Source organism: Anarhichas minor, unplaced genomic scaffold (assembly GCF_050575085.1).
Source record: "Anarhichas minor isolate MPS153535 unplaced genomic scaffold, ASM5057508v1 ptg000027l, whole genome shotgun sequence".
Taxonomy (NCBI): Eukaryota; Metazoa; Chordata; class Actinopteri; order Perciformes; family Anarhichadidae; genus Anarhichas; species Anarhichas minor.
The window spans coordinates 17,985,824-17,998,608 of record NW_027466473.1 but is presented as its reverse complement, the minus strand read 5'-3'; the positions used below and the strand labels follow the sequence as shown (position 1 = coordinate 17,998,608).

At 40.9% G+C, this 12,785-nt stretch overlaps 2 protein-coding genes across 4 annotated transcripts; one reads left to right on the top strand and one right to left on the bottom strand.

Moving 5' to 3' along the window:
- Positions 1 to 333: 333 nt before the first annotated feature.
- lrwd1 (leucine-rich repeats and WD repeat domain containing 1) lies at positions 334 to 10,507 on the bottom strand. 2 transcript variants are annotated; one of them, XM_076101411.1, is made up of 17 exons: positions 10,143 to 10,507; positions 8,538 to 8,684; positions 7,355 to 7,441; positions 6,975 to 7,209; positions 6,201 to 6,320; positions 5,853 to 5,999; positions 5,654 to 5,746; positions 5,096 to 5,464; positions 4,832 to 4,946; positions 4,590 to 4,696; positions 4,163 to 4,373; positions 3,799 to 3,871; positions 3,408 to 3,551; positions 2,883 to 2,986; positions 2,116 to 2,277; positions 1,704 to 1,813; positions 334 to 1,578 (listed from the first exon to the last, which is right to left on the bottom strand). In XM_076101411.1, exons 3-17 carry the CDS (start codon positions 7,432 to 7,434, stop codon positions 1,426 to 1,428), a joined length of 2,223 nt encoding a protein of 740 aa, XP_075957526.1. In that variant the 5' UTR covers positions 7,435 to 7,441; positions 8,538 to 8,684; positions 10,143 to 10,507; the 3' UTR covers positions 334 to 1,425. The 2 variants fall into 2 exon arrangements, with proteins under 2 accessions (XP_075957526.1, XP_075957527.1); XM_076101412.1 differs by having other exon boundaries at positions 8,538 to 8,678.
- On the top strand, positions 1,025 to 11,493 carry alkbh4 (alkB homolog 4, lysine demthylase). Of its 2 annotated transcripts, none has more exons than XM_076101416.1 (3): positions 1,025 to 7,268; positions 10,360 to 10,548; positions 10,677 to 11,493. In XM_076101416.1, exons 2-3 carry the CDS (start codon positions 10,501 to 10,503, stop codon positions 11,196 to 11,198), a joined length of 570 nt encoding a protein of 189 aa, XP_075957531.1. In that variant the 5' UTR covers positions 1,025 to 7,268; positions 10,360 to 10,500; the 3' UTR covers positions 11,199 to 11,493. The 2 variants fall into 2 exon arrangements, with proteins under 2 accessions (XP_075957531.1, XP_075957529.1); XM_076101414.1 differs by lacking the exon at positions 1,025 to 7,268 and adding an exon at positions 9,346 to 9,503.
- Positions 11,494 to 12,785: the final 1,292 nt, after the last annotated feature.

Here is a 12,785-nt window from a genome sequence, read left to right as displayed (position 1 = left end):
CTACGCTATACGACACAAACTCCTTTGACAAACAGTAATTTTAGCCCGGAGAACACCGGAGTTGCTACTGCTGCCTCGACCGGTTAGTTTGAGTTTTATTGTTTGACTTTGGTTTTTAAAAGCGGGCGTTTGGACTCACCAAAGTCACACAATAATACAAACAAACTCACCAATCGAGGCAGTGGTTCTGTCAAAGCAGACTTGCAGCTTTGAAGAGCGTATAGATAACGGCTTCACTTCCGCGTTGGAAAGGGATGTCTGATGGCGAGGTAAATATAAATAAAAAGTACACGTAAAACTGATATTGATGCACACACAATAATGAAATAAGTCTTAAAAATGCAATAATTTGATTTATTAAATCAAGATATTTGTACAACTTCACATAAAAACACGGCGAGTTGCACACAGGAACGTACAGTAGAAGTACTGTAGGATTAGAAACACTTTACTGTATTTACTATCTCAGCAGTCAGTAACCAGGCTGCCTCTGTACTCCTCACAGCAGTGTTGACTGTTTGCATTATCAGGACATTACATAAAGTTACTTTGAACAGCAAGGTCCAAAGACTGACCTAAAAAAACAGATGAGGTTCATTCGCGTACAATTATTCACTTTAAATATGTATATTTGAAAGTGACATTTATGACAAATCAGTCTTAACTTACCCAAAACTCTTCTTCGACGTTATTTTCAGTTTCTAGCGACACATACTTCTGCCCATAAATTTCCAGTAAGTCATCACATTGAATAATTGACCTATTATTGGTGAATCTAACGCCATGTTTTATGGTTGGACCGGACATTTTTATATGCCGCTTCTTTTACAGCTACAATCTCAAAGATTCTCATTTTGTTCTCTTTGGCGGCACGTATGGCGATAAGCGGTAAACGCAGGTGAGTTTTTTTAGCATCTCACTTCCCAGAGATCCTAACAGGGTCGGGAATTCCCGGGAACGTCACCACAGCCAATCAGTAATACTGCATATGCATGGGCTTTCATCAGTGGGCCATATGCTTAATCACCATTGTGTTTACTCATTCAGGGATGATGACTTTACATTTATTTAAATCAAAATCTGTCACATAGTGACAATTGACAAATCTCTTCTGTTGGCTACTATTCCCAACAGCAGCAACATTTATGTATATCAGCATAAAATTCTGCAAATTAAAAAGGTTAAAACGGATTTCACTGTTGATGTCACATCAACATAAAAGTCACTTTCCCCAAACAAATGAAGAAAACAAGTGAAAAATGTGACACAGGATCCCTGCAGTCTGTCTCTGTTGCCTGAGACAGAGCAGCATGTTGGTGTTACAGTAAACAAACCATAGCTCACAATTACCAAAAGTCTTCCCCACCTAAGGATTTGTAACACCTGACTTCCGATCGTGAGTTGCAGTCACACAGCCCGTGTTGCTCAGGAGGACACCTCTCTCTTCCACACGATCACCATATTCTTGTCACTGAGGGCCACCAGGAAGTGGAGCTCAGGGTCCATTGCTACGCTATTGATGGAGGGGCCCTCCACCTGGCCGTGGTCCTTGCTTACCGGGGTCGGCCACTCCAACACCTGCCAAAACAAAAGAGATCTCTGGTAAACACAAGATCTACAGTGACATATTTAGAGGGTTCCCCTACAATATTGTGTGAAAGCAGAGTAGTATAGTTAACAGGACATTTAGAGGAGATGGATACCTCAGTGGGAAGGATGGGTTTCCCTGTGTGGAGACTGTTTTTGTGCAAGCTGGAGACGTGGTATGTCCATAGCCTGCCTTTGTCATCACCACACACTACGTAGGCTTGGCCTAAGGGAGAGGGAGTGAACACACACAGTATAATATCAGCATGACTTCAAAATCCGGTTTTTCTCCTCTGATACTGAAACACAAAGCTTAGTATAAACCGTAAACTGCTCCGGCCACAAACTGAGACTGAAGTGGAATAAACAGATAAACTGGAAATGCAGCTAGAGGAGCACCAGTGTTATACACATCAGTACTGACAAAAGCATGTTCAGAATTATTTTCGCAGGTGTGTTGAAGGATTATTAGAAAATGAAAACAAAATGAAAAATGCAGCTTCACTGATCAGATGACTTGGGACTTACCTGGGCAGGTGTTGAGAGCCAGGTAGGGAATCTCCGTGTTGGCCCACTGCAGCTCAGCCAGAACCACAGCACAAACTGTCCTGTCCTTCCTGTCAGGCCGCTGGGCCTTGGTCCGGCTCCAGCTCCACAAATAAATGGAACAATGCATGTAGTTCTTGGAGGCTAGATGATGACAAAAAAGGAGAAAATTTAAGCAAACGTATGGACAGAAACGAGGGATTTCTGGGGGCAGGGTTTTTGCAGATCTTAGAATTTAAATTGAAGACATTCTTAATGTTGATATGGTGCTGAAATTAAGAAAGCACAGCTGGTAAACTTGACCTAATTGTGACTGATTAGACCTAAAGTTAAAAAGCATACCAAGCAAGCAACAACACAGATCTTTTATAGCTGGGTTGTATATACTAAATACATGGTTAGGTGTAAAGACAGACATGAGGTCCATTGGAAGTCATGGTCTTACAAGACAGGGACTAACAAAAACTAAAGTATAGCGCCATCTAGTGGTGACCAAACAAATAATTAGTGAGGATATTTGTTTACAGAGGAAATCAGCATAGTTGACCAACTTCCATATTTAGTGTTAGGTACATAAAACACAATGTAAATAGGAATAAGTCATTAGCTGGTCCTCATATATCTGCCTCTGACTTGTTTGGTTGCCAGAGTGCACGGCTAAAATACCTAATAACATTCAGTATGAGTATTACTTGTTGAGGGTCAGTACTTTGTTTGTAATAGCGGTATACTGTAAGAGCCTCACTTACCCACTATGTCATCCGTGAGAAAACTAAGGCCATCAATGGTGTGGTAGTCGTGGTCTTTGTCTTCCTTCTTATAGACAGGGAAAGTTATCTCCATCTCTTCAGTCCTACAGAGAACAAAAAACACACAAAGTGTTGCAGGCTGGTCCAGTGTATGATTTTATACACATTGTTTGACTAAAACTCCAATCAACAGAGATGGACAAAAATCATATATGACTATTACCAGTATAATGTACTCTCTTTCTGTTGTCAGAATTTAATTGGAGTAAATTAACTCACATTGTCACACTTTCAACCGTAAAAGCAAAAACATTTACTGAAGTTTGCTTCTTTGTGATCTGTGTTTCTCAGAAAAGTCTGCTATCCCAAAATATGTGGTGCCAGAGGCTGACAGGGTGGTATTGTTGTTGACACCTCAAGTTCCCCTTTTTGTAAGAAATGTCTGCACTCTAAAGCTCCTGGGAGCAAACTGACACTTCAATGGATACAAGAAGACAAACGCATGCACACCGTGGATGCCTTTACCTCTTTGTGGTGTTGTTGGTGCCGAGGAGCGTGTTGTAGCAGTGCAGGCCGTCCTCACAGGCAGTCAGCAGGTGTGAGCTGGGGGAAGTGGGGGGGAGGCAGATGTGCAGAGGGGTGGTGCTGATCTCCAACACAAGCAGCTGACTGGAGGGACAGAAATATTCTCAGCATCACAAACACAAACCTGCTGGAGCCATTACAAATGTAAATGTAAAACTGAGGGTTTAACTGTCTATTAAATGTATGGCGTATGTAGATTTGTTTCCAGTCAAACGGTGTGAAAAAAAGAATCTCCACAAGACATTTGATTTCCTAAAAAAGAAACGTATAGACTGGTGCAAAAATGTTGTTGCTAGACATAAAAGTGGCTTTCTTCAGCATAAATACTCACACAACTTTGTAGTTGTACTGGCTGTCCACTCCACCGATGTCCCACAGCACTATCTTTTTATCGTATGAGCCGGCTGCAAGAGAGAAACTGGTGTCAGTGAAGTTGTCACACTAGTACAAAAAGGAAAACAAAATATAACGCATGGATAAATTTACCAGTCACCTAACTTGTCTCTTACAAATATAATACTGCAATGTGCCTCACTGTTTGTCCACCACCAGATATTGCTCAAATATGAAGTATTTATTAGGCAGAATGATTCTCTAATCTGTCTGATGATGCCGGACCTCTAAACCGGGTGACTGTCAGATACAGAGAGGTCATACTGCTAGCTCTTAATCTAGAAACAGTAACCATGGCTCACTGAAGAGGAAGTTTCCCTGGTGGTGGTTGAAGCGGAGAACCGACAGCGCCTTGCGGCTGGCGCGGAACTCCCCGTAGGCCACGTTGTTTCTGGGGTGGATCAGTTTGACCAGTCCCCTCTTCCCACCAGCTGCCAGAATGCTGCAGTGTTGAGCCGAGGCCCCGCCTCCTCTGGACATCAACACCGTGGACCAGGAGAGGGAGAAGAACTCCTGTGGCGGGGAACCGACAGATGCAAAACGTCAGATCGATACTGACAATTGCAATAATACATCTTAAAAACCAATATATGAAGTGCTTTAATGTCTGCAAAATGTCAGCTTCAAATCAAAACAATACGGTGTAACTTCCAAAATGTCTCTAGTTGTACTGTGAATGTAGAAATCTACCATTTAGAACAATGCTATAAGATGATTAATGGAGCGAACCTCTCCAGGAACTTTGTACTTCTTCATCACCATCCCGGTCTCACAGTCAATGACACAGAGAGAGTCTCCACCACAGGTAGCAACCAAACGGCTTCCTCCTCCAGCGCCTGTTAATACAGGAAAAAGATCATTTCTATAGTCCTCTGGTAAACAAAGCCTTTCATTCTGATAATCTCAGCCTTGTTTTAAAAAGGCCCTGATAAATCTGAGGGAACCATCTTTCTTAATCTGTGGAGCCGTACCCGTGGAATCTGGCAGCGGCTGGAAAGCACAGGCCCACAGCTGGGTGGAGAAGTCCTCCGAGCTGTCCTGTTTACTGTGGCACTGGAGGACGTGGAGAGGCTTCAAACACACCGGCTGCCGGAGGAACGGAAACATGACACAAAGGGAGGAGATTATAGCAGAGTGGTGGGCAAAAAATGGGACTTTAATGACCTGACATTCTGACAATACCAAGAGCTGGGCATTTCAATATTGCAGATACAATCTGTCTATCTGTACATTACCTGTGTCTTGCTGCAGCTCTTCAGAGACGACAGCAAGTCAGCGTCTCTCTGCAGCTCCATTCGGCTCCTCTGTTTTATCCGAGCTTCGTCGTCCTCTTTGGCTTGTCGCACTTTAGGTCCTCTCCTGGGCGCCTCTGCCCTCGCCGGACCTCGGGTGGGGGTGGAGGGAGGCTGACTCGTCTTGCGGGGGCTCATCCTGACGGCGCTGGTCTGGGTCGGCGTCTGAAGTTTGCGGCTGAGGCAGGATTTGCGAGGACTTGCTTCTACTGGGGAGACCGGGAGATCCGAGCGCGGTTTCTTGCGAGGCGTCAGGCTTATGCTGGTGTCCACTAATACCGGTTGTTTCCTCTTTGTAGGCGTTGAGACAGCCTGAAAAAAGGGAACACACGACAAGCTTTTAATCAAATCATTCACACAACATTTCCTTTACAATCCCTAGAATATATCACCCAAACTACTCCCATTACTTTCGAAAGTCACTGTACGGTTTCAGAATCACAACGACAGAGAGTTTGGTGGAGATAACGTGTGAAAGCAGGTCCTCCTATGAGATCTTACACAGTTCTCTTTGGTGTCTGGAGACCCCTTGCTCTCCGGTTCTTCCTTTGGTTCCGTCAGAGAGCGCAGATACTCCTTAGCAATAATCTCCACCTAAGAAGCAGAGGACACAAGGAGACAAGACGGTGACTGAAAATTAAAAAAGGGCAACGCAAAAATAGAAAAAGGTGCCAGAATTTCTCCAGCATCATGAACTTACCCTCCATTTGGTGAAGTCACTGACTGAATTGGGTCCATATTTAACCTGCTGACGGGCAGTTTTGACAAAGTTTTTCTCCAAAGCAGACAATTTCTCTGCTGTGATGGGATCCGGGAGAGAGAAGCTCTTCTCCCACACTGCAATTATCTAAAAAAAACAAAAACAAAGACAGTGCTTATGCAATCAAACTGTGCAGGAATATTTCCCTTTCAAACACTACAAATACTTTGTAACCACACCAGCAGTGTGACATCATACCTAGTATAGAGGACAATACTGGACTACTGGCACACAACAGTCTCAATCATATACTGAAAGAAAGCAAAAGATAAGCAACCAGTTCCATACCCTGGTCCTCAGGTTCTCACTGTAGACGAAGCGCAAATGGTTGGCATTAGTGCTGACATCTTTCCCGTTGTGAATCCTCAGGTTGGGCAACAACACCATCAGCTTGTAATTATCACTCACCTGAGGAAGAGAAGCAAGATTATCAGTCAAAGTCAGAGTGCTGGGGGGCAGAATCCCCCTCCCAGTTCACAAAAGTACAAAAGTTGGGGAACAACCTAATCAGTCTCTCACAGAGCACACATATAAGACAACCATTCACACCTACAGGCAACTGGTCCAGTAAACACAATCTGCATGGCTTCCAACTGTGGGAGGAAACCCACTCAGACACAGTCAGAATATGCAAACTAGACGATTGCAATCAAATCCTGAGACTTCTTGCTGTGAGGAGACAACCACAGAGTCCTAGGGTGGCTTAACACAGGGAAACGTTCACGCAAGTAGTTGTGGGTTGCAAATTGCATGCAACATAATCTCCATGCAACTTGGCAGTTACTCAAAGCCATTCAAAAAAGTGTATTTCGCTACAATTAGCTGGCTTGATTGGTCATTGGTCAAGGCTGTGGGTGAAAGACTGGCTACTCAAAAGAGAACAATGGATCATTTCACACTCTATTCAAGGAGCTTGATCCACCTAAACTCCGACTAGACAAAGCTGCGTGAAAGTTTCACAATGTAAAGCCAGTCGTGGAAATGATTTGATTATTGTTTTAAAAAACCCGCACTAAACCGGGGTACTATAAGCAAATAGAAAGCCATTAGCCGCATCCTCACAGTGATGTAAAGATTGTCCTCCATCTTGAGCTCTTCCAGACTGCTGAGAGACTCCAGCGTGGTCACGTCCTCCATCTGGTTGTCGCTGAGGTCCAGGTAGCAAAGCGCAGGCAGCTCCAGGTTCTTGGGCAGCTCATCCAGTCTGTTCCCAGAGAGGTCCCACCGCTCCAGGGACCGGAGACGGGACAGCAGACCGACTGGCAAGTCCTGAGGCTTCAGTCCCAGCCGGGATAAACTGGAAATAACAGAACTTCAAGTCAGTGTTTCCACAAGGCAGGAAATCAAACTAAATGTGTAGGTGCATCTGCAACAACTCTTTTTTCCAGCTTACCATAATAAACTGATGTTAACACTGACGACAAAAAAAACAACATGCTTACTTCAGTGTCTTGATCTGCTCCAGTTTGTTGGTTTTTGGAGAGCCTTTCTCCAGTAAAAGCTTCTCTGTTATTTTCGCCATTGCTCAGCTGTTAGAAAAGACCACAATTCAAAAAATGAAGGTACCAGAGAAACAACTTGGGAGTGAAGATTAGCGACTAAAGAGTTTCTTCAGCACTCTCTTCTTTTGTAAGATTTAGGTTTGTCACACCTCTGACCACACCCAGCATCACTGCTGGGTGCTTCAATGGTGCTCTGCTGCACCTATGACGACACACCGGGGAGCACTAACCACACCCAGAGTGCTCTTCTGCATCGCTGAATCGATTAACTTTAGAGGAGCTGGCTGAGCCCAAATTTCTGTACAGCTCTTTTTACATATTTCATAGTATTTTCCATACTTTTAGTTAACATTTTTCTATTCTACATTTATGTTTAATTACTCTTGCTTTCCTTAGCATGTTCTCTAACTTGTGTATTGTTAGATACCGAAACACCAAAGCAAATTGCTTGTATGGGAAAACATACTTAATCTTACTGATGCTCACCTTTATGTCGTACATACCCCCCATGGACACAAAAGTCATATACTATATATACATACATATACTATAAATATACTTGAGATTGGCCTCACAACAATTTATAATGCTGTTTGTGGGGTTATGGTTCACCTAATTGCGAATATGTGGATAAAATCATAATTTCTCTAAATGCAACTAGTGTTTTCCTTATTTTTTAATGATATAGGGTTACAGTAAAGTGTGTTTTTTATTTTACAATGATCTCGTACATTGCGGATAAGTGGTGATACGTTATATCATAAAGTTACCACAGAGAAGGTCATTTTGCTGAAACAATAACAAAACACTAACATGTTTCAGCCTCAACTGCAGGTTTTGTACCTCAAACAACGATGGATTTTGAGATGCATTGTCTTATCTTTAAAAAAAAACATCTGCTTTTAGTTCCACCATGATACATGTGATGTTATAAAGTGTATTAACAGAGGTAAGCTAGCCACGTTGGAAGCACCATTTCTTATTATCTTGAGGCTACTACGTCAACATTACAGACAATAAATCACTTATTCTTGAGTTTTAGTGCACATCTTAATCGTTTATCTTCCATAAGCAAACATTCGGATAATTGATTGGTTAATATTTGTGGATAAAAAGTACTTACAGACACTTCTTCATCAACTTCAATGAACTCACGACTCCTGCAGCAACTGAGCTTTCCCGGGGAAACTCTACGTACATCCGGTGGGCGTGGTTTACATGACTATTTGCCCTGAGCTATGTCTTCCAAGCTGAATGTAGACGCCTACAGCTCAGGGTGAAAGAAGTATTTAGATCTTCTACTTGAGTAACTGTACTTCAGTTACTGAAGTACAAAGATACTCTACTACGAGTCCATTATGCAGAATGTCCCATTTCTAAATATGATATGCTATTACTGGATTATACTTAGTGATGCATTAAAGTGTAGATTACTTTTAATAATGCATCTGGTAAATGTGGGGCCAATCTTAATGGGGTTTTTTTCTGTGTAGTTTAAACCATTACAATATATCATATTGAATAAGTTGATATTTTGTACTTGTTAACTAAATCTGCAAAGTAACTACTACTAGTGAAGGGCACAATATAGGCTTCTAAAATTAAGTATAGTAGAAGTATACAGTAGCATAATATGTAAGTAAATTCAAATAAAGTACATGAAAATTGTATTTAAGTATAGTACATTCCACTACAGGTTTTAGCTATGTAACATGTATATAATGTGTATGTGTATATTCTAGTGCTGTGTGAAAATCCAATGGGACCTCTTATGAACCCAATAAAAAAAAACTGAAGGGGGAAAACTTTTTAAATAATCCTCGAAATCTAACAATAATCCTAGTGTGTTGTAAATACATCATAAAGTGCATGAAATACACAGACAGCACGTTTCGTTAGGTGGCGGTGTTCCCTTATTACAGGTTCGTCACCTACATATCTACAGAAGAAGAAGAAGAAGACGATGACACATGATGTGATGATGGCTACTGATAGCAGCATTACTTCTTGTGCTTGTAAAGGCATCCGGCGCTGTCTCCAGTGTGACATTTTAAAGGGAAAGGGACAATTAGAGGCGAATGAACTAACGGTAAACATATCTGACTGAAAACTGTATTGTACACATTTTATCAGCAGGAAACGGACACAGCTGGTGCTAGCCACTCAAAAATATAGCAGCTACGGAAGCCCTCACAGGACAGCCTTTACTAATGGGTTCTGTTCTCGTTATAACAAGATACTTTGAACGTGTATTTTGTCGTTATTACGGTATAATAACGTATCGTTAACTGCCATCTTTTCTCATTACAAGACGTTTCTGTGCAGCTATCCAGTGGTGTAGTCTACTTAAGTTCAATTTTGAGGTTCTTGTTCTTATTATAACTTTAGAGACTGGTTACTCTGCAGATTAAAATTATTAGTACAAAATATGAATCAATTAATACATTATGATCTATTATATATTAGTATATATATAATATTTTATTCTAAATCTATGTTTTAGCCTTATTGTTTTTATTGTAAAGCACTTTGTAACTTTGTTTTGAAAAGTGTGGTATGACTTATTGCTATTATTTTATGAAGTAATTGAAATAGCTCCACCTTTACCAGCTGCAACATTAAAGCATTGATAATTATATTGTAATAATATATATACCTTGAAATGGGCTATTCTGCATAATGACCACTACTTTTGGTACTTTAAATATATTTTGATGATAGTACTTACTTAAGCAGGTTTTTGATTGCAGGACTTTTACTTTCTTAAGTAAAGGATCTGAGTACTTCTTCCTCCACCTCACTTATCTCTGCTTGACTTTTTGACTGTCATGCACATTTCATACTGTCAATCTGTACTTCATCATCAGAAATGACAACATCAGGCATGCTATGTCTAATTAATCAAGAGTATATCTGACGTTATTATTTTGTTTCTGTCTCTCAAGCCTGTGCATCATTTCCTGTACGATCCTGAGACGAGGCTTGCCGTTGGAGAAGATGCAGAGGCTGCGTCCTTCCCCTTTCCTGGTGTCTTCCTGCAGGAGAACTTCATATCAGAAGAGGAGGAGAAACAGCTGATAAGCACGATGGACCAGGATGTGTGGAATGAGTCTCAGTCTGGTCGAAGGAAACAGGTTAGGTGGAACACATGTATTTTGTGAATATCAGCACGCATATTAATATATGTATTAATATATTATTGTTATTATTGCTGTTGTTATATTCTGATGAAATAAACAATTCTTTTCACATATTGTTGCAGGACTTTGGTCCAAAAGTTAACTTCAAGAAAAGGAAAGTGCGTGCCGGTGGCTTCAGCGGACTACCAGCTTTGAGCCAAAAACTAGTGCTCCGAATGCAACAAGAGCCAAGTCTAGCTGGCTTTCAACCAGTGGAGCAGTGCAATCTGGATTACCATCCTCAGCGAGGCTCCGCCATCGATCCACACCGAGACGACTCCTGGCTGTGGGGCGAACGGCTCGTCACCCTCAACATGTTATCAAACACCACACTCACCATGTCCCTTGAACAGGGTCTGCCAGAGCTGGGACTAGCAGAGGAAGTCCACGTGGCCCTTCGTCTTCCTCGCAGGTCTTTAGTCGTGTTGTACGGCGAGGCCCGGCACAGATGGAAACATGCCATTCATAGGGACGATGTTCAGGAGCGCAGAGTTTGCAGCACCTACAGAGAGCTGTCTGCAGAGTTCCTACCTGGAGGGCAGCGGGCAGAGCTGGGAGCTCAGCTGTTGAACATTTCTTTGAGCTTCGAGGGGACTCCAGTATAGGCTCATCTGATGGTGCAGAACAGAGGGGGGTCCAGACTCCTTGGGTGACTTGATCAATTTTCAGACATAAATTTCTATCAAATAGAATTGTATAAATGTAATTATTACATGTTTTTTTTTTTTTACCCAGAGTATGAAATGCAGCATCACAAATGCAGTTATCGTCAATTTATGAGGAACTGGACACATGGGCTCAAAACCAGCTGTCTTTAGAAACCATATTTTCTGCAGACCTCATCCTTTTCAACTCTTTCTTTAATAAAAAAGAAGAAAAAAACATTTTCTTCCATACATACTCTGCCTCACCTTGTTTTTTATGTAGCGTGTGTACTTAAATTTCCTGCAGCGGTGACTGGAACTGGGGTGTCACAGATTTCATCCCATCGTACACCAGCTGTGCCTCCGGTGTGGCGTTGAGCTGTAATGTGAGGAGCACTCAGGTGATCTGAGCCGCTGCAGTACAGAAGCATCATGAAGATTGTGAAGTGGCTGTCGATGTGAAGGTCTCCATCTCGCTACTGTGCTGCTGCAGCTCACATGTTGCTAAACACACCTTCTAAAAAAGGATCATACAAGTGTTTTTGTTTTGTGATTTAGCTCATTTACTACTAATATTGTATACTTTACAACTGACTGCTTTTCAAGTCATCAGTTATGGAGTTTTATATCTGTGGATGTGTTTCCACTAACGCCCAGGCTGCCATTGCGTTTCATTCATTTCACTACAAATACTAAAAAGTCACATTTTTACTTAAGTAATAAACAAAAGTATTGCCACCAGAATTAACTAAGTAGAAGTAGTAATATGTTCCTGAGATATGCACAAACACATTGTGCAATGCCTTTTAGTTCAAAATAAATTAAACAAAAATAAAAGTGCCAATAATAAAATCACTCATGATGCAGAATGGCCCATTTTAGAATAAAGTATATTATAATATAGAGTATAATTTGTGATTCATTAGGATGTTCATTGTTGCAGTTGGTAACGGTGGAACGGATTTTAATTTCTTAATATTTAATTACTTATAACTGCCGGGTGGCTTAATCCATTATCATTTATTAGTTGATTATATTTTGTATATATATATATAACATTAATCTGCATGGTAGCTAGCTAGTAACTACAGTTGTCAAAAGTGTAAAATTGCTTGCTCTAATGCAAGTAAAAGTCCTGCATTCAAAATCTTAAGAGTACAAATGTATCATCATTGAATATATACTTTAAATTTCAAAAGTAAAAGTACTCAAGCAGAATGTCCCGTGTCAGATTAGATTATTTTATGAGATTATAATTTGTGTTTCATACCCTACACCACATTAATATTTCAAGTTCTGGTCTACTGCTGGGCAACCTAATATATATATAATGATATATTATAATGTATGTGTTGAATTATTGTGAAGAAGAAGTATTAAGAAACGTAAAAAAGTGCAATTACCTCAAAAATTGTGGTTAAGTACAGTATTTTGAGTACTTTACATGTTATCCGTAGCTCTTGATGCAGTACTTTATTTTAGAATTGCAGTATTCTGACATAGTAGTATTGCAAAAAACAATTTTGCTGCATTTTTCATCGCAGTTTT